We start from the raw sequence: 25,073 nt of genomic DNA on the forward strand, positions 1-25,073 counted from the left end.
AGAACAACCCTCTCATGTGCAGAGATGTACCTGTGTTTGTTTCTGCTTTAAAACACAAGCGCCATGAAAGAATCAGATTTAACATCATTAAACGAGTTTATTTCTCAGTTATTTGTGCTCGTTTTCTGCATGTTCTCTCTGTAGCTCGGTTACGGCTCTGTGTGTGTGTGTGTCTCGCTCGCTCGCTCTCTCCGCGATATTAAGTGTTTTCGGATTTAAATTTCGACAATAAACAGCTCTCATTATGACTGACTGATTCCCTCTACTGATGCCAAGCTGAATGGGTGGATTACAGCTGATAAAAACTGTGCAGAAATAAAAATATACGGCTCCCAGAGACGCGTTTACACTTACGCGTACAATATTTATTATAGATCAGATAGGATAAGCAACGTTTGACGTTCTGATTGTTACATTTTTTGTAATAAAACATTTGAATACTGTAATTACACTGTAATTACACTGTAAATACACTGTAAAGTATATATATATATATAATACCCAGTTTCTGCCACTAAATGACACACGTTTGTAACATGTCGTAAAAATCCCAAATAAATAAATAAATAAATTCTTTTTTTGCAGTGAGCCGTTGAAGAAAATCGGAACTAAAGGGGAACCGGTCGCCATCGGCTCCAACTACATCCCCATCCAGTGCAAGAACGAAGCCGTGTTCCAGTATCACGTCACCTTCACGTAGGTTGTTTTTTTTCTTTCCTCTTGTAGGAACGTCACGTTGGATCTGTACTGAGAGTTCTCGGCTTATTTGTGCTATCGGCCGACCCGGCATCCACACACATGCACTTGGCCGTGTCTGAGGGTGGGAGGGTCGATTGGGTTTCTGATTGCTGCTGTGATCACGGCCTCTGCTGCAGCCAGTGCATGACTTTCCTGTACGCGACACCGCTCTCTGTGTGAGTCCATCGTGGCGGCTGACAGCCAGGCCACCCGAGGAGGACGGGGGGCCCTGCTGAGTCTGGTTCCTCTCAAGGTTTCTATAAATTTGACTTGACTTGACTTGGCTTGAAAGGAAGCTCGTTGAAACAGGGCGCGTGATAAGACGGGGTTATGCAGAGGTCGAGGAAGCTAGAGTTGGGGAATTGGATATGACTAGATTGGAAGGAAAAGGGGATTTGTGATATGGGATATTGTACAAATGTGGTTGGAGCTGCACTCGTCAAGCGTGGGTGATAAGACGGTCGATTGGCTGTGCACGTGTCGGAGGAGGCGTGGAACGGCCTCGTCAGCCCCGACCAGGAGCGGGGACCGGCATTAGTGAGAGGATGATAGATGGAATGAAATTGGAAGCGCTAAAAATTATGGGGAAAAAACGCTTAACGTGATAAATAAAGCGTGAAGCTTTTTCATCTCCCCGAGCTGCATAAACACACGAGAAGTAAATCCAGCTAAACACGGATACACGTGGTATTTTAGACTGGATCTGATGTTTATTTCACACAGATGTTTGTTCATGTCGTGGAACTTTAGTGATGTTTTATCGCTCGAGACGAGCGCTGAGTAAATCGGTTATTTGTGCCGAGAGTCGCAGTGAAACCGAAGCACAAAACGCTTCTCATGTCAGTGAACTAAAGAAAACAACAACTGAGACAAACACGTCACGTCTTCTCATCACCGATTGTTAGATCGATGCTCTTTACATAAAAACAAACATCTGTAACAGCAGCACAAATGCTCTCACATAATCCACACACTCCACCATGTTATTACTGCTCTTAACTTTGGTTAGGTAACGCCCACCGCTGATGACGCTGCCTGGTTCTCAAAAACTGTTGGAAACGCGCGTCGGTTCTCTACAGAACACCAAGGTTCAGAGAAACCCGAACGGAACCGGTTCAAGAACCAGAACCATGATTTTTTGGTGAAAAAGGCGTAACGGACCACCAGGCTTGTTTACTCGTGGAACAGCAGCACCAAGATGATTCTGTAATTGATGTGTCTGAATATCCTGGCGGAATCTTCATACAGGGCTTCATTTCCTCCCCATAAGTACTTCCTGTTAGCAAGCGTTCATTAGTCGCCATAGTTAGCAGGAAAACAGAGGCGAGATTAGGATGCATGCGGCGCCACGGCGCGGGTCCCCTGAGGGCATCAGTATTCAGATCTCTGTGGCCTCGCATTAGTCAGACCATCAAGATGCTAATGATGTCGGTTACGTGATCGATGTGGACGCTTATCCGCCGTCGGCCGTCCGTCACCTGACCGTTTACATGTTTAGCATTTAGCGGACGCTTTTATCCAAAGTGACTCACAGTACAGTGACAGTATACAGTCTGAGCAATTAATGGATAAGGGCCTCGCTCAAGGGCCCAACAGTGCCAGCCTTTCGATTACTAGTCTAGTACCTTAACCACTAGGCTACAACTGTGTACAGTCGAAGGTTGGCAGTTAAGGTACTTGACTAGTAATCAGAAGGTCGCTGGTTCAGACCTACCACTGCCAGGTTGCTACTGTTGGGCCCTTGAGCAAGGCCCTTATTCATTAATTGCTCAGACATTATACTGTCCCAGTCGCTTTGGATAAAGTGTGAATGTAAATGAAGCAACTGAGGGTTCAGGACCTTACTCAAGGGCCCACCAGTGGCAACCTGGCAGTTATTGGGCTTGAAACAGCAACCTCCTGATTACTAGTCTAGTACCTTAACCACTAGGCTACACCTGTGGTGTTGTTAAAATGTTGGTTTTCTGCTTTAAACCTGCTGGTGTTTGACCTGCTGGACGTCAGGCCCAACGTGGAGGCTCTCAGCATGAGGTTCGGGATGATGAAGGAGCATCGCTCCACCACAGGAGAGGTGGTGGCCTTCGACGGGTCCATCCTGTACCTGCCCAAACGCCTAGAGGAGGTACTATTATCGTTTAATTATTCGTATTTGTGATATTCAGTAACGAATCACCGATCACATTTCACCTCTGTCTCAGTATGATATAGGGTTGAATGTTGGGTAAAGGACTGGGGGGGGGGGGGTGAGGGTGAACACTACCTCAGCAGTAAATGCACTGGGGTACACATCCACAATTTGTGGCACTTTTCCTGTTCCATCTTATTCTGTCTTGCTTTAGAGCTGAAAGTGTTCACACCTTTCTTTAGGAAAGGCAAATCAATTTGATGACGGATCTCAATCTCAGCACAGATTTATGGCAGACATCAAATCCATCTCGCAAAGCTGATCTTAGATTGACGTAGAATTCTGGTTTTCACTGGTGAAGATCCCAAAGAGATCAGACCGTCATTAAAGTCCAATCAAGAGCAGCAACCTTCAATACATCTGTGGGATTAAAGTGGTTGGAACAGCCACATGCACTAGTTATAAGTGGTGTCTAAATACTTTAGGTAAATTCTTCATTGCGTATTGGTAGGGTTCTCCTAAATTCACTGGAAAATGAGCTTAATTTCACAGATTTTTAAAGAAAAGAGTCATTAAATTCGACTCGTAAACTGAATGACAGAATAAATGAAGCTACGATACACAGCACAGATACGTTAATAGTCGAATTAAATAAAAAATAAATGTAGAACATCCAGCGACGGTGCGAGGCTTCATGTTCTGTCTCAAATACCAAAATTCTGCTCCATGTTTTGACCCCCTCAGCGTCCACAGAATTGGTTGTTAGTTTCCAAACTCCGTTACCTGGGCTGCTTTACTCTTCCACATCTTGGACGTTTTGACTAATGCCTAGTTCACACTACACGATTTTTGCCCTGATTTTCGCTCGGCGACCGGTCGGCGATTGATTTTCCGGGTCGGGAGCAACTCGGCGTTCGCTCGGCGATTGATTTTCCGGGTCGGGAGCAACTCGGCGTTCGCTCGGCGATTGAAACTCGTCTCTCGGTCGCTATGTGTGAACTATCCTACAACTCGATCCGACCGGCTCGGCGACCGGATCGAGTTTTCTAGCAGGTCAGATATCTGATCTCAGACGGGCAACTGGGAATGAGTGACATGTCGAACAGCCAATGAGAACGCAGGATACGGCGTGAGGGGAAACGCAGGAGAGGACAGGGGACAGGGGCTTAATTAATATAGTTTATATCAGGATACACCGGCACACACGTTTTACAGTATTTCTGATTTGATCGTCCTCTACAAAACATAATACCCACGCTGCATTGCAAAACTTACTACAAAACAAGCCATGTACTGTTCGTGTTGCCAAATCCACTCAGATTCATTTATTTTTCCTCCCTGATATTACGCTGCACATCAGCACACAAACCCTTTGAGCTCTCGCTACTTGTTGACGTTCATTTTTTTGGACGTGGTGTCATTAAACTTCTCGTCACTTCTCACGTGTGTTTTTGTTAAAAAAAAAAAAAAAGAAAGAAAAAAAAGGGAGACCAGAGAAGCTCGTCTGCGATTCCAGTTGGTCATGGATGGTGTAGTGTGAGACCCCCTAACGCCGATCAGTCGTGTAGTGTGAAATACACACCGACTGAAAGACTCCCGAGTGCAGGAGATTCAGTCGTGTAGTGTGAACTGTACAGCGACCCGACCACTTGGAAAGTCGTGTGGTGTGAACTTGGCATAAGCGATTGCTAACTGAATTGCCGTAGGATTGCTAGGACGCCTCATAGTGCAGATTAACCAGTAAACGTGAGATGAAAAACGCACTATTTAGGGTGTATTATTACTGCAGAGCTGACGGGATGAAGAACGTAATGGCCTACTGGTCGTGAGTTCCCACATGCTACAGGTGATTGATCCTATTAATGCATTAAAACGTGGCCCCTGCTGACTAATTTATTATTATTATTATTATCATTTCTTTTGTTTCCAGGTCGTTCATTTGAAAGCAGAGAGAAAAACAGATAATCAGGAAATCGATATTAAAATCCAGATGACGAAGATCCTGCCTCCCAACTCGGATCTGTGTATCCCGTTCTACAACGTCGTCCTGCGCAGGTCTGTACCGGCCTCAACCGGTTCAACCCTAACCTGCCTGCACCGCTCTCTAACGGTCCCACTGAGCTCCTGACCTCTCCAGCTCCCCTCTCTAATCTGCTCTCCAGCTCTAACTCTCTTGCTCCCCTCTCTAACAGGCCCACTCCGTTCTCTAAATTGCCCTTTCCCATCTCAAAGTTGTGTGCGAAGGAGCTCCAGTTTTCTACACAGAGCCCTGGTCTCGACCTAACTCGACACTTTTGGGATGAATTCAACTCCGACTTGTGAGCCAGGCCTTCTTCTCTTTTCCAACATCAGTGCCTGACCTCACTGACTCTTGATTGAACAGGCACAAATTCCCACAGACATACTTCAACGTCTTGTAGGCTTTCCAGAAACGTAGATGATGTTAAAGCTTCAAAGGACAGAGGGAGCGATTCAGTATAAACACTGGGACGGCACGGTGGGAGGAACTCTCGCCTCACAGCAAGAAGGTCCTGGGTCTGAGCGGGCCGGGTCCTTTCTGTGCAGAGTTTGCATGTTCTCCCCGTGTCTGTGTGGGTTTCCTTCCAGGAGCTCCGGTTTCCTCCCACAGTCCAAAGACTGTTTGATATTAAAGTTGAACTGATGAATCTTGTGTAAGCAGTAACGTCCTGTCCTGTCATGAATGGAACCAGAGTGTAAAACATCACGTTATAATCCTGATAAACAAAAGATGTCGTCTACTAGAAGCTGCTGGAATTGAGGCCACACTGTCCGCGGTCGTGTGAGTTTTACCCTGCAACAACAGCAGCAGCACCTTAAAGCCGAGCTGAAGTTTGTCGCTGATCACGCGGACGAAGGAAAATCAGGAGCTCTGGGCTGAAAGCGTTGAGCCCAGTTCCCTGTTGCGAGGAAAGTCTCTTTTTTTCGCGTGTTTTCAATCAAACGTAATAGAAGTGCTGGCTTTAGTGAGCTGGATTACCATGGCAACAGTAATAAGACAATAAATCGCTGCAGAGCTGAAAATGACCACCGCCAGTTCGGTTCGTCTGGACTGACTTTTATTCCACACGGTGTATAAAGGAGACCGGACTCGCTCACCCTCTCACCTCGCTTTTCTTCCTCTCACAATCGTTTCTTTTCTCGTCCTGCCCTGTCGGGCTCTTTTATTGTTCCGTTTTGAATGATTTGGACTGACTAACAGCACTTACATCTCTCTCTCTCTCTCTCTCTCTCTCTCTCTCTCTCTCTCTCTCTCTCGCTCTCTCTCTCTCTCTCTCTCTCTCTCTCTCAGAGTGATGAAGATTTTGGGGCTAAAGCTGATAGGCAGGAATCATTACGATCCCAGAAGTGCTGTCGTTCTTGGCAAACACAGGTATCCATCACTCTCTTACCATACCTGCGCCCATTTGTGTCCGGTCAGACAAAGAAGCATTTGTTAGCTATTTCGAAGGAGAATCTAATGAAAAATACATTTATTTTTGTAATATAATTTACCCGTAGCACAAAAATGCTCTGTATACATCTGGACTGGAGGAAATGCACTTTTGGCTGGGTGGGTACATGAATACATGAATAGGTAAATGGATGAATTGATGATATTACATCTTGGATTCTTGATTAAATGTATGCTGGAAGGCGCTGTCACCGGTCGGCTGGGCGCCAGCTAGCGGGCATAGTTGCCAGTGCCTGCATTAGACACGTTTCTGCTAGGGCGGGATGGGATAGGGACTCTCTCATAACTGATGCAACTATGACCTCTGCTGGCTGATTGATGGCGCCTGCACAGAGATGGGGAAGGAGTGCGTCGATCAGGGTGTGTCTCTCTGTACACAGGGCTGATCCGCATTAGCACTCGGCTGCTGCCCACGTGTCGGAGGGGGCGTGGGTTAGCTTTGTTCTCCTCGAATCAGAGCGGGGATCGGCATTAGTGGAGAGGAAGCGTGACGCAATCAGGCAATTGGACGCGCTAAAAAAGTCGTGAGAAAGAGGGGAGAAAAGGCATAAACAAAATACAAATAAAATAAGCACTTAATAGCGCCTCCTAGTGGCCAGGAGTGTTTAAAGGGAGGGACGGTCAGATAGGGATCCTCTTCATTGCGTCTGCAACAGCGACTCCTGCTGTCTGGAATACACAGAGCTTTGCATGACTTTCTGTACGATGTCCAGCGACTAAAACATCGACCGTTTTTTGTGTTCATCAGGCTGCAGGTGTGGCCGGGTTACACCACCTGTATCAAACGTACTGATGGAGGTTTGTATCTGGGCGTGGACGTTTCACACAAGGTGCTGCGCAACGATTCGGTCCTCGACGTCATGTAAGTGAGATAACGGGTAACACCAACGTCACACGAATGCTACACCATCACTTATTTTATCATCATTGATAAGTTGGTGGGTGGACACTAACGAGGAGGTGCGTGGAAGAGTCGGAATTCGCTTCCGTCTAGGTCGTTAGGACATGGGTCTGATTTTAACCTCGTTAACGCGACGAAGACGGAGATGCGCTCTGTACTGAGGCTTTGTGTACAGCTCTCTCGTTCTCTGGTCTATGGTTTACATCTGCATGAGTGTCAGTTCGAGTATATAGACACTAGGGGGCAGTAAATTTCCATTTAAGCTACATGAGTGTCAGTTCGAGTATATAGACACTAGGGGGCAGTACATTTCCATTTAATCTGCATGAGTGTCAGTGTATTTTGGAAGCTGGGACAGTGCAGGGACAGTGGAGCTGGGATTTGAACCCCCAACCTTATGATAGCCCAGAGTCCTTCTTGCTGAGGAACTATCATCCTAAATGTATTTCGTTTTATGTTTCATTTCATTTTCAACATCTGGGCAGGGTTGATGGGAGACACTGGGCACAAGGCTGGAATACCCTGGACAGGGGGCAATCCTTCGCAGGGCATCAAACCCCATTCCACCCAGACATAGACGATCATGTCTGTGTAGACATCCGGCCGGCCGATAGCAAAACTGTCTCAATCCACTTTAAATATTGGGAGTTCTCCCTCCTCCCTACGCCCCAAATGAAATTTCCACATCGACCAGCCACATGTGTCTCCGGTTAAACCAGTAACTTTCACCAGCAGAACATTCTAACGTGTTTTTATAGGACCGTGATCTACCAGCAGAGTCGGGAGAGTTTCCAGGACGAGTGCACCAAGGAGTTGATCGGCTCCATCGTCATCACCCGCTACAACAACCGGACCTACCGCGTGGACGATATAGAGTGGTCCAAATCGCCCAAAGACTCCTTCACCATGGCCGACGGCTCCCAGACCACCTTCGTCGATTACTACAGGTTCATTCTGCTTCACACTGCAACAGGGCTGCAGGAAAACGAATCCATCCTGATCTGGGTCCATCAGTGCTGTTTTTATACACGTCAGGCAACACAAACGACGCATCAATACCAAACACAAAACAATCTGGTACCACTGTGGTTTAATTAGTTCATTTCTTCTTATTTTTTTATTTGCGAGACAGTTTTTTTTGGGTGGGTCTCGACCCAGGGTTCGAAAAACCCTGCACCACATCACCAAAAGTATGCGGACACCTCATTCCGTTGTGACAGCATACAATCTAAGCAATTGAGGGTTAAGGGCCTTGCTCAAGCACTACCTGGCAGTAGTGGGGCTTGAACTGACAACCTTCTGATTACTGGACCAGCACCTTAACCACTAGGCTACAACTGCCTTTTGTCTTTCTACAAGCCTACTACAAGAGTGTGTCTGTCTGTGGGAATTTGTGCCCATTCAGTCAGTAGGGTCAGTGAAGTCACAGAAGTGTTGAGTTGGGTCGAGTGTGTAGGAAACAGGAGCTCCTTTGACCACACCTAGTCCAACAGGGGGACTTCCCCAAAGTGTTGCCACAATGATAAAAGCATGGCACATTTACTGTTTGTAATGAATGTTGCAGAAACAACTACATTCGATCATTAATAGGGGTGTCCATATTGTATATACATTTTTTTTTTAATTTTTCCCATTGCAACACTTACACGTCCTGAAGGTAGCATATTGCTACAGGACAGGACCCCATCCCACCTTCCCTCCCTCAAACACGCACAGTTGTATTTGTGTGGTGCCCGGTCAGGTAACCCTAACCCTTCATCACCTGCTTTTATTTTTGTTTTTAATTAATATTATTTAAAGTAGGTTTAAAATATACCATAAAATTACAGAACCAAACAATTATTTGTTGTTTTTTGTCTTTATTCTGTTGACAGGAAGAACTACGGTATCACCATAAAGGAACTGGATCAGCCTTTATTAATCCATCGGCCCAAGGAACGGTCCAAACCAGGAGGAAAGGTGAGACCCAGGAGTTAATGATAATAGATTTTAGGGATCATGGGTTCAAAACCCCTGCTGTTCGGGCATCTACATACAGACCTGATTGGCTATGTCTAAGGGTGGTAGGTTGGCTGAGACCTTTGTTAGTGGCCTTTTTATTTGCCCTCTTTATTTCCAATTTCTTCTAAACTATAAGGACAAAAGTATTGGGACACCCGTTCTAATTATTGAAGTCATGTCTAATAGGTGTAATAAATCAATTATAAAGGTTTAGGGAAGACCTGCACAGTCCTGACCTCAGCCCCACTTAACAGCTCTGGGATGAACCGGAACACCAACTGATCAATCATCACCCAGTCATACAAATGCAGCTGTCTTTTGACTTGCGGGCACAAATTCCCATACATAGACGCTCACACAGACGTCACTCAGTAATACAGTTTGTTTTTGAAACTGGACGTCCGACATGCTCATGGTCAGGCGTCCAAATACTTTTGGGCATGTGTAAATCTGTCAAAAAGAAATGCCCCCTTAGCTACTTAACAAAGGTTTAGGGGCTGATTACTTATTCACATGGGTGTTATACGTTTTAAATAATTAAGTAAATAAATAAATCTTAATATCGTGTCTTTAACTTTAAAAGATCTAAAATATTTAACCAGGACAAAATAACAAAAACAGAAGACGAGGGTGGTGGGGGGTGAATACTTTTTCACAGCAGTGTCCTGTATAAAGATTACTCGTTCAAAACCCTCCGTTCATCTGACCGGTTCAGACAGCAGTGCAGCGTCAGCACGGCTGGCGGGTTTTATTTCGACTCGAGCGACAGTGCCACGCCGAAGATGAATTGGGATCGTTAGCGGTGGTGACGGATCTGTGCCAGGAGTAACTCGGCTGCTTAAAAACTTGTTTTATTCTGAGCTGATGTAAGAAATAAGTGCCGACGGTGCCCTGCTGTAGCCAAATAATGGATGGTGGGGCTGGCTGGGGTGGTGCAGCACTGCTGAGACACTGGTACAGATGGGGTACCATCAGGAACCCAGCACACGTGGTGAGGGAATACTCCAACCTAGCGTGTTCCTCTGTGCACGTTACGGCTCTGTGTAGAGCAGGCACGGACAGTTTTGTATGTATGGACGCCTGTTTGGTCAGTATTTGGTCACAATTCTTTTGTGTGTGTGTGTGTGTTAGTGCATGTATGTGCAAGTGTGTGTTTGTGGGTATGTATGTTAGTGTGTGTGTGTGTGTGTGAGTGCATGTAAGTTTGAGTGTGTTTGTGTATGTATGTACGAGTGTGTATTCATGTATGTGTGTTAGTTTGTGTGAGTATTTATGTGTCAGTATGTATGTGTGTGAGTTTGAGTGCGAGTTTGTGTGTGTGTGTATGTATGTGTAAGTGTAATGTTTGTCAGAATCTAAGTGTGTATGTTAGGTGTGTATGCATGAGAGTTTGTAGATGTGCGTGTGTGTGTGTTTGTAGTGTGCATATGATTTAGTGTTGGTGTGTGTGTGTGTGTGTATATGTAAGCGTAATGTGTTTCAATCTAAGTGTGTGTGTGTTAGGGGGGTGTATATAGAGTTTGAGTGTGAGTGTGCATGTGTTTGTGTGTGTGTGTGTTGTAGTGTGCGTAGGATTTAGTGTGGGTGTGTGAGTCTGAGTTGTGTGTGTGCATTTATGCGAGTTTATGTGTCGCAGTGTGTATGTGTGTGTGAGTTTGTAGTGTGCATATGATTTAGTGTTGGTGGGTGTGTGTGTATGTATATGTAAGCGTAATGTGTTTCAATCTAAGTGTGTGTGTGTTAGGGGGGTGTATATAGAGTTTGAGTGTGAGTGTGCATGTGTTTGTGTGTGTGTGTGTTGTAGTGTGCGTAGGATTTAGTGTGGGTGTGTGAGTCTGAGTTGTGTGTGTGCATTTATGCGAGTTTATGTGTCGCAGTGTGTATGTGTGTGTGAGTTTGTAGTGTGCATATGATTTAGTGTTGGTGTGTGTGTGTATATGTAAGCGTAATGTGTTTCAATCTAAGTGTGTGTGTGTTAGGGGGGTGTATATAGAGTTTGAGTGTGAGTGTGCATGTGTTTGTGTGTGTGTGTGTTGTAGTGTGCGTAGGATTTAGTGTGGGTGTGTGAGTCTGAGTTGTGTGTGTGCATTTATGCGAGTTTATGTGTCGCAGTGTGTATGTGTGTGTGAGTTTGTAGTGTGCATATGATTTAGTGTTGGTGTGTGTGTGTATATGTAAGCGTAATGTGTTTCAATCTAAGTGTGTGTGTGTTAGGGGGGTGTATATAGAGTTTGAGTGTGAGTGTGCATGTGTTTGTGTGTGTGTGTTGTAGTGTGCGTAGGATTTAGTGTGGGTGTGTGAGTCTGAGTTGTGTGTGTGCATTTATGCGAGTTTATGTGTCGCAGTGTGTATGTGTGTGTGAGTTTGTAGTGTGCATATGATTTAGTGTTGGTGTGTGTGTGTGTGTATATGTAAGCGTAATGTGTTTCAATCTAAGTGTGTGTGTGTTAGGGGGGTGTATATAGAGTTTGAGTGTGAGTGTGCATGTGTTTGTGTGTGTGTGTGTTGTAGTGTGCGTAGGATTTAGTGTGGGTGTGTGAGTCTGAGTTGTGTGTGTGCATTTATGCGAGTTTATGTGTCGCAGTGTGTATGTGTGTGTGAGTTTGTAGTGTGCATATGATTTAGTGTTGGTGGGTGTGTGTGTATGTATATGTAAGCGTAATGTGTTTCAATCTAAGTGTGTGTGTGTTAGGGGGGTGTATATAGAGTTTGAGTGAGTGTGCATGTGTTTGTGTGTGTGTGTGTTGTAGTGTGCGTAGGATTTAGTGTGGGTGTGTGAGTCTGAGTTGTGTGTGTGCATTTATGCGAGTTTATGTGTCGCAGTGTGTATGTGTGTGTGAGTTTGTAGTGTGCATATGATTTAGTGTTGGTGTGTGTGTGTGTGTGTATATGTAAGCGTAATGTGTTTCAATCTAAGTGTGTGTGTGTTAGGGGGGTGTATATAGAGTTTGAGTGTGAGTGTGCATGTGTTTGTGTGTGTGTGTTGTAGTGTGCGTAGGATTTAGTGTGGGTGTGTGAGTCTGAGTTGTGTGTGTGCATTTATGCGAGTTTGTGTCGCAGTGTGTATGTGTGTGTGAGTTTGTAGTGTGCATATGATTTAGTGTTGGTGGGTGTGTGTGTATGTATATGTAAGCGTAATGTGTTTCAATCTAAGTGTGTGTGTGTGTGTTAGGGGGGTGTATATAGAGTTTGAGTGTGCGTGAGTGTGCATGTGTTTGTGTGTGTGTGTGTTGTAGTGTGCATATGATTTAGTGTTGGTGTGGGTGTGTGAGTTTGAGTTGTGTGTGTGTGTGTGCATATATGTGAGTTTATGTGTCGCAGTGTGTGTGTGTAAGCATAATGTGTGTCAGAATCTAAGAGTGTGTGTTAGGGGGTGTATGCATGCATGAAACTTTTGTGAGTGTGTGTGCATGTGTTTGTGTATGTTTGTAGTGTGCATATGATTTAATGTTGGTGTGTGTATATATGTAAGTGTAATGTGTTTCAGTTTAAGTGTGTGTGAGTTTGAGTGTTAGTCTGTGTGTGTGTGTGTGTGTGTAAGCGTAATGTGAGTCAGAATCTAGGTGTGTATGCATGCATAAGAGTGTGTGAGTGAGTGTGTGTAAGCGTAATGTGTGTCAGAATCTATGTGTGTGTGTGTAGTGTGCATATGATTTTGTGTGTGTGAGTTTGAGTTAGTTTGTGTGTGTATGTGTGTAAGTGTAATGTGTGTCAGAATCTGAGTGTGTGTGTGTGTGTGTGTTCGGGTGGTGTATGCATGCATGAGAGTTTGTGAGTGAGTGTGTGCATATGTTTGTGTGTGTATGTAATGTAAAGAAAACAGTAAACCTGTTTAATTTAGAACTCTTATCCCTCACCTTCAACATATTTTAAGTGGTGGTTGCTATGGTTACCTTTGAACTACTTTATTTTAACAATAATAACCTTTTATTTATATACAGTAGTTCGGTTGCTTTGTGTGAATCAGATGTGTGGATTGAAACCCGACACGTGAAGGTGCAGGGAGCAGTGATGCTACACTTAATGTTTTATTACCGCTTGATCCTGGTCAAGGTCGCTGTGGGTTCCCTGGAATTACTGGGTACAGTGCAGTAAAAAACCCCAGACAGGAGACCAATCCATCCCGGGCATCGACCATCATCCCACCCCGCTTCAGATGTGTCTGTGTAGAGCTGGGATTCTAAATGATCCTGAAGCATTTTAAAGCCCCCGTCCCATTTTTTTTTTGAGTGTGTTGCAGGCTTCAGATTCTAAACGTGTTCATAAATGTAAAATAGAACCAAGAATAAACTGGACAGAGAATTAAATCTAGACTGGCAGATTGAGACTCAATTGTAATCGCATACCGCCTCCTGTTGGCTAAATTTAGAAATGCAGTGTAATAATTAAGTGCACAAATAAATATTAAACCTTTTGTTTTGTTTGCAAAAGGTAAAAATAAATGAAAGAACACAATAAAAACAGGATTATTTAATTGCTTGTGAAATCAACAGTTGGGCCGGCTTGTTTACATTCCTACTTGGATCTTTTGTGACATCCTGGATGTGCCATCGCTGAGCTTTCAGAGAAATGAGAGCAGGCAGGCCTTGTGCTGGAAAGGGAACAGGAAAGGGCCTTCCCTAGACAAGATTTTCTTTATATCCCTCTTAATTAATACACCTGTCAGCAAATGTTGTGACTAAGATACTTGAATTCATTAATTAGAAGGGGTGTCCCAATACTTCTGTCTGTATAGAGTCTGTAATGCTGATTGGCTGATGGCATCGTGTTGCGGCGCATTAGTTTTGACTGAACCCCGGGTTCAGGACTTGATGATGTTGTTTCTTTCATCAGGTGATTACAGGTGAGCTCCTCCTGTTACCTGAACTCTCCTTCATGACTGGAATCCCGGAGAAAATGAGGAAAGACTTCAGAGCCATGAAGGTACGAGAATTTCACCCCACAGTTGATGACTGGCTGTCGAATCCACAGATGTGGGTTGTTAATGGAACTCTCGCTGGATGGTCGAGGAGCCTTGTAAGGAAGCAGCCCAAGACTTCAGACGTCCCTGAGGGAGGTCGATGATGGTCTGGGGCTCTCCTCGGCCAGCGTTGGGGCGGTGCAAGCAGCAGAGGAGATGCAGTATTGTAACTGTGAATTAAAAATGACAAGATTGGGGGAAAAATGCGTCTGAGGGAGGGTGGGTCGGATGGACGGATTCTCCTCGCTGATGCTGCTTTAATATAGGATCTCCTGGGCTGGTTTGGGGGAGGGAGGGGCACATATGTGGTCTGCGGCTCCTCTTGGACAGTGGATCCACAATGGGGGAATTGGAAATGACAAAATTCCCATCCATGCCGCCATATATCACTCAGGTTCTTTGGCTCCATGTGTGCCGAACACAGCAAGTTACAATTTGTACTGTAGTCGTTTTGCCTGGTTGCTGTGGTAACAACGCAGGCCGGCATGCGTAGGGTTGTCCCTAACACCCGGACGCAACGTCGAGTCCTGGTGTTGTGGTACCACCGCGGTCTACCACTTCTGAGAACTCGTACCTCTTGAGGTTGAATCTCGGTGGTGCTGACAACCTGTCCGGTCCTTGCAGTTGCCCCCTCTGCTGGCTGGTCAAGGCAGTCGCACTAGTCGCGGGTGACTCCCTGTATGCGATACGGCTCTTTGTAGGATCCGCCGTTTGCAGGTGAAAAGAAGCGCCCGGGTCGCGTACATATGTACGTCTCTACTTGAGCGTCGCCGGAGTGTTTCAGGCGGCAAACGAATTGCAATGGAGAGTTTAAATTCAAAAAATGTACCCAGAAATCCTTTCGATTCAGATCAGATTTGATCTGCTCATGTGAACACGTTTAGCTCTCCTGTTATTCTCCTGACCCCTTTTGCTTCACAGGATCTGACGATGCACATTAATGTGAGTGCGGAGCAGCACACACACTCCATAAAACAGCTGATACACAGCATCAGCACCAACGAGGAGGCGAAGAGCGAACTGTCCCGCTGGGGGCTGGAGATCAGTGACGAAATACTGGTGGTGAGAACACACACACACACACCACATACAGTTCGAGCAATTGAGAGGTAAGGGCCTTGCTTAGGAACCCAGGTGGCAACTTGGCGGTGGTAGAAAACTTTTATCCCCATTCTAATGGTGTCCAGTTACCCTGATTGCTCCTCTATACTGATTCGACCCTTTTGCCACTGACTGAGGACGCCACTCAACTGACTTGCGCCCCCTCCGGCACGCAATCGGTACAGCCGGCATTTTTCACCCGCACGAGCCGAGTTCATCCACCGAGAGACACTGCGCACGGAGGGTCACACCCCCCTCAGTGTTATTCCTCAGCCCTGTGCAGGCGCCGTCAGTCAACCAGCAGGGGCCGCAGTCGCACCAGTTATGAGGACCTATGCTCCCGACTCTCCCCCTAACCCTGAACAACAGCCAAACGTTGTTCATACTGCCGCCCAACCCGGTCGGAAAGGCAGAGCCGAGTTTCGATACGATGCATCTAGAAACCCCGACTCTGGTGCGCTAGCGTACTTTCCTCCCACAGTACAAAGACATCCAAGTGAGGTGACCGCTGCCCTCATTGGGTTGTATAACTGGTGACTGTACCTAAAAATGAATGTTTTCCTTCTGGACTCATCAGTATGACCTTGTTGGACCTCCTAATCCAAAAGCATGGGCATTTATTTGGAGTTCGGGCATCCCACCCCGACCATGTCTCTGTGGACCACGCTTTGTGGTCTCGTTCCTTTGATGTTTGTGCTCTTTAGATCGATACGAGCCAGAATTGCGGTTCAAGGGGTACGGGGTCCGTTTTTGGCTTTATAGGAGCCAGTGTTAATTTTGACAGCAAATTTTGATTTAGTTTTAGTCATAATTTAGTCATCTGAATTGTTTTAGTTTTAGTCTAGTTTTAGTCGACTAATTATCATAAGAATATAGTCGACGAAATCTACAGTCAATTCAGTCGACTAAAATACATATTTGTTTGTTTATTAGGATTATAACGTCATGTTTTTACACATTGGTTATATTAATGACAGGAACGGTAGTTATTCATTACACAAGATTATATCGAACACAGTCATGGACAAATTTAGTGTCTTCAATTCACCTCACTTGCACGTCTTTGGACTGGGAGGAAACCGGAGCACCCGGAGGAAACTCACGCAGACACGGGGAGAACATGCAAACTCCACACAGAAAGGACCCGGACCGCCCCACCTGGGGTTCGAACCCTGGACCTTCTTGCTGTGAGGCGACAGTGTTACCCACTTGGCCACCGTGCCGCCCTAAAATACATATAAAGGGTGTAAAATGTAAATGCTTTTTTATCAGTTCCCTTAAATTATTTGTCATTATATACACTTACACAAAATGAAACATTTTTAACCAGTTATGGAATATTATTAATGTTTGAATGTGCAATACACACAAAACCAGATGTAACTTATTTCAAACATCTTTATTTACCTGAGCTGCTTATTGAGCATAACAATAACAAAATATTAATGAGCAGTAGTTCCGCTCTGCCTGAAACATATATGCATTGTTTATAACAAATTGCATATTACATTCTTTATAAAACTGGGTACCATAAAAGCAGCTGTGATGTTATGTTGCCATTATACTGCCAGCGGTGCCAGATGTTTCAGATCTGTTGTGTTTTTACCCGAGATCGTCGCCCAACATGGTTTACACACATCGTCTTGTTTTTCATGACGTCAAATGAGAAACGTGTCCAGATATATCGGCTCTCATCTTTCTCCCTGTTGACATTGTGGAGTTAATCCAGTTCCATGAGTAAACAAAGTTCACAGCCTAGTCTGGTCTTCCCGGGATTAGATCAAATCTGTGCGAGTGTGGTCTTACCGCAAAAGATTAGTACTGATTGGATGGCTACCTGGCTTGTCCCGCCCCTCCACATACGCTAAAGTAGTTATGATTGGATCTCTTTCTAACTTGTCCCTACCTTCCACAAAACTAAATCAGTTCTGATTGGATGTCGTCCCTGCCAAACATTTTCGTCTCGTTTTTATTCGTTGACGAAAGTGTCGATTCATTTCGTCATAGTTTTTATCTTTTTTTGTAGTTTCTATTTAGTCATCGTCTCGTTTTCATCATGAAAAAAAGGTTCACACGAAGTTAACACTGATAGGAGCACATTATGGCAGTAAAGAGAACCTAGCAACAAGGTGGCGATATGGCAGCAGTGGTTAAGGTACTGGACTAGTAATCAAAGGGTCACTGGTTTCAACCCCATCACTGCAAGGTTGTCACTGTTGGGCCCTTGAGGAAGGCCCTTAACCCTGATAATGTAAACGTGACAGTGGGTTAATAAGACAGCAGCAGTGAAATGGTGATGGTGTGACGATTGATGATGGCACACCCGCGTCTATAAGGGCCCCCAATTAATTCGGACCGCAGCAGGTGGAGTCCAAGTGAGTTCTAGATACATCTCATTAATTTGTAGACCCACAGCAAAGGGTCTGAATACTTTTGGTGATGCATTCTGGGTGATTATGGGTAGATTAAGGGTATAGTCCACAGTATTTCTCTCTCTGTCCATGTGATTGTAGACGCAGGGACGGACTCTGCCCGTGGAAACGATCTGTCTGCAGTCGGCCTCCTTCTCCACGTCGCCGGCTGTTGATTGGTCCAGAGAGGTGGTGAGGGACTCGTCCATCAGCTGCGTGAGTGTGTTTTTCTGGCCTTATTAAACACCAAGGTCAGAACCTGGACCAGTAACGTTTTACCGTTTCTCCGCCCCCGTCAGATCCCCCTGTACTGCTGGGTGGTTTTCTACCCTCGGAGGGCCGCGGACCAGGCCGAGGAGCTGGTGTCCACGTTCGGCAAAGTGGCCGGACCGATGGGGATCAGACTGGACCGACCGATCCGCGTGGAGCTCCGCGACGACCGAACCGAAACCTACATCAAAACCCTTCACTCCCAGTTAACCAGCGAGGTGAGAAAACAAGGATGGTTCATGATTAAAACACATGTAGATACCTGAGCATGGGCCAATTTAACAGCTTTAACAGTCTCCACTCTCCTGGGATGGCTTTTTCACAAGATTCGGGAGTGGGTCTGTGAGAATTTGTGCCTCTTTAGTCAGTTAGGCCATGAAGTCAGATGAAAATGCCTGACCTGTATTTATTCATAGTCTGTTTATTCACTGTTTTATCCTGGTCAGGGTCGCAGTGGGTCCGATTCGTTGGGCGAAAGACCTCGGACAGGTCGTCAGTCCATCCATCACAGGGCAAACACACACACACTCACACACACTTTTAGTAGCTTCAGTTGGCTCGACTGCATGTCTTAGGACTGCAGTGTTCCAGTTCATCCCTAAGATGTTCAGTAGTGTTGAGCTCAGACCTCTTTATGTCTTTATAGGAGATTAAAGGTGTCCACATACTTTTGGCTGTAATTCGTGTGTGTGTTCATGCATTTGTATTTGTAGCCCAACGTGCAGATGGTGGTTTGTATTTTGACGGGGAACAGAGATGACCTGTACAGCGCCATTAAGAAGCTCTGCTGCGTCCAAAGTCCGTGTCCATCGCAGGTATTTATATTCCGTCCATATCGGGGCCTGAATACAGGGGGTGGACAAAATATCGGAAACACTGACTAATTCAAAATAAATGAACAAGTATTTGTTTTAAAGTGACCGCTTTGGTGCTAGGGTGGCACATCGGTGTACTGTTTTAGCTCACCTCCGCTGAGATCAGCTGTGCTGTCGACCGGTCAGGCGCTTACACACACTGTATTACTGCTGCGTTAGCGGCCTCTGCTGGCAGGTCGAAGCACCGGCACAGAGATGGTGAATATTCCATTCTGGTTCATTATTCACCGTCTTTGCGCTTGGCTATTGCAACAGTAGAGAAGATACAACTGGGGAACTGGATACGACGAAATTGGGAGAGAAGGGAGTAATAGAATAAAATAAATGAAACAGCTTTTCTGAAGCTCTAAATCACTTTTGCCATGTTTATGAGGGCATTGTCACACTTTAATATGGGGCACCATAGGGTGCACCTCTGTTATGTTATACAGTTCTTTTTATTAAAGTGCTGCTCATACCATAATAGATCCTCCACCATAGTGCCTTGGAGTCCAGCATCATGCTTTACATGTTTTTTTGGATCATAGTTGGTTGTAATTTGGTGTTTTTCTCTCTTTGTGTCTCCTGGTTTTAGGTCATCAACGTTCGCACCATCTCACAACAACAGAAGCTTCGTAGCATCGCGCAGAAAATCCTCCTACAGATCAACTGCAAGCTGGGAGGAGAGCTCTGGACCGTCAACGTCCCTCTGGTCAGTGAGCCTCAAAATTAAACCCAGTATTACCTGCCAGTGCTGAATTCCCACAGAAGTCGTACCTTGTACAGAGAGTCACGCTAAGCTCTTGGTCCCCCCACACACAAACTCACGCAGGCGTCCAGACCGGTCCCGGAGATCACATGTCACAGCGGCTGCGGGAAGAGACGCCGACCGACCTTTCCTCGCTTCAAACACACCTAGTTGTATTTGTGTGGACTCGGGTTCCAACACTCTGCATTGGTGTTAGAAAGGGAATAGAACGTCTATATTTGTCGTATATACATATATAGCTCATATCATATCCCAGCTCATTTGGAAGCTGGGGTCAGAGCACAGGGTCACAGAGAGAGGGTCAAGGGCCCAACAGTGGCTGTATGACAGAGCTGGGATTCAAACTCAACATGTTGATCAATATTACTATATATTTACTATATTTTTGGGCAGAAACACCTGATGGTGATCGGCGTGGACGTTCATCATGACACCAGCAAGAGGAGCAGATCTGTGATGGGATTTGTGGCCAGTCTGAACAGGTAACTTACAGTAATCACATCCTGACTGGGTTTAGAGAACCACACCCGGTCATCCACATGACTCTCTGACTTCAGTGATTTCTGCACTTGTTCTTTTTCTCTGACTTAAATCTGCTGGGTCAGATGCTGTGACAAGGACTTCTTTCTTGTGCCAGCGTCGAACCCTGTGCTGTTATAACACATGCTTGACTGTGAACAATGTCCTCTGTGTTTTTAGCTTTTAAATCATGTCTGGTTCTTGAATTACATCTGCATGAATCACAAAGTTACACCCGGCACACGGTTACGGTTCATGATTTCTTCCCCAATGTGGAAAGAGACCACTGTTCCATGTACAGTATGTTTTAATAGGGGGAGTAAAGCTAGCTGTATTTATATGTGCACAGAGAAGTTGTAGACAGCACTCAGTCTTATATAGGCAATGCTAAGTTACTCTCTGTATATTTTTGACCCTACAGATGCTAATAGAAACTCACCATGGTAAAAATGTGGAACTGGGCGTGTCAGTCCTCAGCTCAGGGATCAGGACACCACATAGGGTCACCTGAGGTGTAGATAGGATCGCACAAGATCTGTACAAATCACTCATGAGGCGCTCGGAGGTCTGATGCGCTACCACACCACCGTGGTATAACAATGGTCAGGCAGGGGTTTCTCATTGCTGCTGAGATTGTGACCTCTGCTGGCTGGTCGAAGCACACACACACACACACACACACACACACACACACACACACACACACACACACACACACACAGTTAAATAAGGTATAACAGTAGCTCTATCAGACAGAAGAACTTTACGCTGTGTGTGTGTGTGTGTGTGTGATTCAGTCTGCTGACCCGGTGGTACTCCAGAGTCACGTTCCAGATGCCCAACGAGGAGATGATTAACGGTTTTCGAGTGTGTCTCCTAGCTGCTCTGCAGAAATACTACGAGGTAAAAGGTTCTCACCGTGCAGCACGTAACGTTCTTTATTCTTCACGGGTTTATATTTTCTGTTTTTTACCTGTAAAACATCAACAGCCTTAAAATCCTGCTTAACTCTGCAGTGTGTGTGTGTGTGTGTGTGTGTGTGTGTGTGTGTGTGTGTGTGTGTGTATGATGTGTTGAGGGTTAAGAGCCTTGCATAGAGGCCCGACAGTAGCAACTTGGCAGTGGTGGGGCTTGAACCAGCGATCTTCTGATTGCTATCAGAGCCTGGTTCTCAACCCTACTAAACCTCTTTGGGATGAATTTGAACACTAATGAAGAATCAGGCCTCTTTTATAAATACTTTTTATTACTGAATAGGCACAAATTACCACAGGCACCTTCCAAATTGTGTAGTAAGCCATATCAAAGGTGCGGGGGGGGGGGGGGGGTTTGGCGCGGAATGTAAAACACTCAGGTGTCTGCATACTTTTGGTCCTGTAGTGTGTGTGCAGTCTGGGTAACCGTGTGTGTGTGTGTGTGTGTGTGTGTTGTAGGTGAACCACAGCTTCCCAGAGAAGATCGTGATCTACCGCGACGGCGTCTCGGACAGCCAGCTGAAGACGGTGGAGCTGTACGAGATCCCGCAGATCCTCAAGTGCTTCGAAACCTTTCCCAACTACGAGCCCAAACTGGCCTTCATCGTGGTGCAGAAGAGGATCAACACCACGCTGTACTCGTACGGAGGGCAGGGGTTCGGAACACCACCTCCGGGAACCGTGCTCGACCACACCGTCACAAACAAAGACTGGTTTGTAGTCTTCTTGTTCTGCATGATTTACACTGTTGATCTGATGGTGGGTGTGAGGGTGAGGGATCTATTAGATGTCGATCTGATTGTGTGTGGTTCATCTCACAGTGTTAACATCAGGGCTCTGTTTGTCTGAATATATATATATACATATATGTTGTAGGGTGGATTTCTACCTCATGGCTCACTCGATTCGTCAGGGCTGTGGTATCCCAACCCACTACGTGTCCATATACAACACGGCAAACCTCACGCCCGATCACATCCAGAGGTACAGTACTGACCTGACACAAGCACGCTGCATCATACACGTGACTTTCACACACTGATTGTAGAGCAGAGTACAATAGAACACAGTATAGTACAATACAGCAGAATAGAATAGAGTTCAGTAGAGTAGAAGAGTGCAGTAGAATACAGAAGAGTACATCAGAATGCAGTATAGTAGAGTACAGCAAAATAGAGTAGAATAGAGAACAGGACAGTAAGGTACAATAGAATAGAGGAGAGTACAGTAAAACAGTACAATAGAGTACAGCAGAGTACAGTACATTAGAATAGAGTACAGTAGAGTAGTATAGAACAGAGTATAGTAGAATGAGTGCAGTAAAGTACAATAGAGGACAGAATAGAGTACAGTACAGTACAATAGAGTGCAGTAAAGTACAAGAGAGTACAGCAGAATAGAGTGCAATAGAGTCCAGTAGAATGGAGTGCAATAGAGTCCAATAGAGTACAGTACAGTAGAATAGAGGAGAATACAGTAAAACAGAGCACAGTAGAGCCCAGTACAATAAAATTCCACATATCCCTGCTTGTATTTGGAAGCTGGGGTCAGAGCGCAGTCAGTCATTGTAGCCGAGAGGATTAAGGGTCTTGCTCAAGGGCCCAACAGTGGCTGCTTTTGATTGACAGCCCAAAGCTCCACCCACTGAGCTACAGCTGTCCCTCTACACTACAGCGTGTGTAATATATCTTCCCGCCTCTGATCCTGTCAGGTTGACCTTCAAGATGTGCCATTTGTACTGGAACTGGCCGGGGACGATCCGTGTCCCGGCGCCGTGCAAATACGCCCACAAACTGGCCTTTCTGTCAGGCCAGTACCTCCACGCCGAACCCGCCATCCAGCTCTGCGACAAACTCTACTTCCTGTGAGAATCTGAGAGAAAGAGAAGAACGCTGAGCGTGATGTTTACTTCAGATACGAGGACGTTCGTTCTCCTCTCGTGTCAGGAGCCGCTCAGACGTGGACGTTTTTTATTTTCCTTTGCATTTGTTGATTCGGTTTTTAAGCCTTAAAGGAGCGACGGGGTTTTGTTTTATGTTCATCTACAGGTTTATAAGATTGAGAATGTTTCTGTTGTATTTTTTTATAAGTTTTATAAGTGACATTATAATGTTTGAACTGTCTACAAAAAAGTTGTGTTAAGTTATTGATCTGTTTGTTGTTGTTGTTCAATAAAACAACTCTGCATTCCAAACTTTCGTGGAAACGTTTTTACTCTGTCTGTGCACTGAAATATACACATACAGCGGTACCTTGTAACTCGACGTCTCTTAAACCCAAAATCTTTGAAACTCGACGCCCTTCGTCGAGAAATCTGTACCCTTAAACTCAACGTGTTCAGTTTCTTAAAAAAAATATATATATATATATATATAAATTTATTTACTTTTAGATGAACAATAACCAGACGCTTTGTTCAGCGCTCTGCTTAAGCAGTTAAACATCGAAGTGTGAATCTGATCTGAATCTGCATCAGTGTGGAATAAGCGTCAGATCCAGGGTTACAGCTCCACATGTATCTGTGTTTATCTGGATTCTCCTCCCTGTTTCACTTTTAAACTTGTGTTACAGCTCCAGCTTCTGAGAAATGGTGAGAATCAGAATCAGCTTCTCCCAGAGTCTAAAACGCTTATCGTTATGTGAATGCACCGGTGCTGAAGGGAATACGGTATTCCAACATCGAGCATCTCCACTATTAAGAAGCGTCAGGAAACAATAAAGAAGTAAAACTAAAGTGCAGTTTTTATTGTGTTTTTATTGATTTTTAACTGTTTGTAATTGTATTTCAGTGTGTTTATATTATATTTGTGTTATTTTTAGTGTTTAAGTGTCAGAAACAACCTCATTATTTTACATGAGACTAAAATATCTGCAGCTCCACGGGACCATGGACGCATTAACAAGTTTCCCAAACATCCTTATGGGAAAAAATACCTTAAAACTCAACGTCTTTAAAACTCTCCCAGAACCGACCTGACGTCCAGTTTCAAGCTACCGCTGTATAAATAACAGAACAAATTCTAAATACGTGCTGAAAGTTCACAAGACTTTGAAGAATGTCTGTGGGAATTTGTGTCCATTCAGTCAAAAGATGAGCATTTGTATAGCTGGGCGCTGATGTAGACGCTCCAGAGCTGTTAATGCTGAAATAGGAAAGGGCCTTCCCTAACCTGCTGCTGCAAAGCTGGAACTATAATTTTCTCTATATAACTGATTCATTGCAACTGTTATGTCTGAAACATGAATTCAATAATTAAAGTATTGTCCCAATACTTTTGTCTCTATAGTGAATAAGCTGAGGTGCTGTAGCTACACCCACACTGGGGGGTGGCAGGCCAGGCCTCCCCGTTCACACTGTGTATCAGGGCTGTGAACACAGGGTGGAATCTCTTTTTTTTTTTTTGGGACCATGATGAACGATTCCTCCTGGCTGCTCCTGTTAGGCGTCGCCACAGCGGATCAATTGTTTGATTTACCACCAGACGCCTTTCCTCACACAACCCTCCTTTATTCATGCTTGGGACCTGCACTAAGGGTGCACTGATGTGTGTCGCCTCAAAGGCAAGGCACTATGCACCCTCTGTATTTGTGAGCCCAGCATGGGATTCGAACTCCTCGAACTAGCAGGCACTAGTTGGCATTGAATAATTTTGTTTATTTATTAAAGTAAATGATGATTTAAAAACTGTAGGTTGTGGCAACTCAGGTCGTCTTTATATCAGTAATTAACTGTATGAAAATATATCTAATTGGAACAGCACTGTACCTGAAATGTACATTTATGGCTTTTAGTGGATGCTTTTATTATTAATTCTTTAATTATTCTTTTAGGGCGGCACCGTGGCTAAGTGGGTAGCACTGTCGCCTCACAGCAAGAAGGTCCTGGGTTCGATCCCCAGGTGTTTGCATGCTATGTGGAGTTTGCATGTTCTCCCCGTGTCTGCGTGGGTTTACTCCGGTTGCTCCGGTTTCCTCCCA

At 45.1% G+C, this 25,073-nt stretch overlaps 1 protein-coding gene across 1 annotated transcript in view; it reads left to right on the plus strand.

Moving 5' to 3' along the window:
- Positions 1-23,289, plus strand: part of piwil2 (piwi-like RNA-mediated gene silencing 2) — a 29,648-nt gene extending 6,359 nt beyond the window's left edge. The window contains exons 7-24 of the mRNA XM_063017880.1: positions 586-696; positions 2,743-2,860; positions 4,794-4,918; positions 6,174-6,254; positions 7,084-7,197; positions 7,995-8,183; positions 9,111-9,195; positions 14,071-14,160; positions 15,119-15,259; positions 17,812-17,925; positions 18,009-18,197; positions 18,693-18,794; positions 19,429-19,545; positions 19,996-20,084; positions 20,919-21,024; positions 21,555-21,808; positions 21,972-22,079; positions 22,807-23,289. Of these exons, the coding sequence (XP_062873950.1) occupies positions 586-696; positions 2,743-2,860; positions 4,794-4,918; positions 6,174-6,254; positions 7,084-7,197; positions 7,995-8,183; positions 9,111-9,195; positions 14,071-14,160; positions 15,119-15,259; positions 17,812-17,925; positions 18,009-18,197; positions 18,693-18,794; positions 19,429-19,545; positions 19,996-20,084; positions 20,919-21,024; positions 21,555-21,808; positions 21,972-22,079; positions 22,807-22,963 (2,290 nt within the window). The 3' untranslated portion in view covers positions 22,964-23,289. The remainder of the gene's footprint in view (positions 1-585; positions 697-2,742; positions 2,861-4,793; positions 4,919-6,173; positions 6,255-7,083; positions 7,198-7,994; positions 8,184-9,110; positions 9,196-14,070; positions 14,161-15,118; positions 15,260-17,811; positions 17,926-18,008; positions 18,198-18,692; positions 18,795-19,428; positions 19,546-19,995; positions 20,085-20,918; positions 21,025-21,554; positions 21,809-21,971; positions 22,080-22,806) is intronic.
- Positions 23,290-25,073: the final 1,784 nt, after the last annotated feature.

The sequence above is a fragment of the Trichomycterus rosablanca genome, chromosome 21 (assembly GCF_030014385.1).
Source record: "Trichomycterus rosablanca isolate fTriRos1 chromosome 21, fTriRos1.hap1, whole genome shotgun sequence".
Lineage (NCBI taxonomy): Eukaryota > Metazoa > Chordata > Actinopteri > Siluriformes > Trichomycteridae > Trichomycterus > Trichomycterus rosablanca.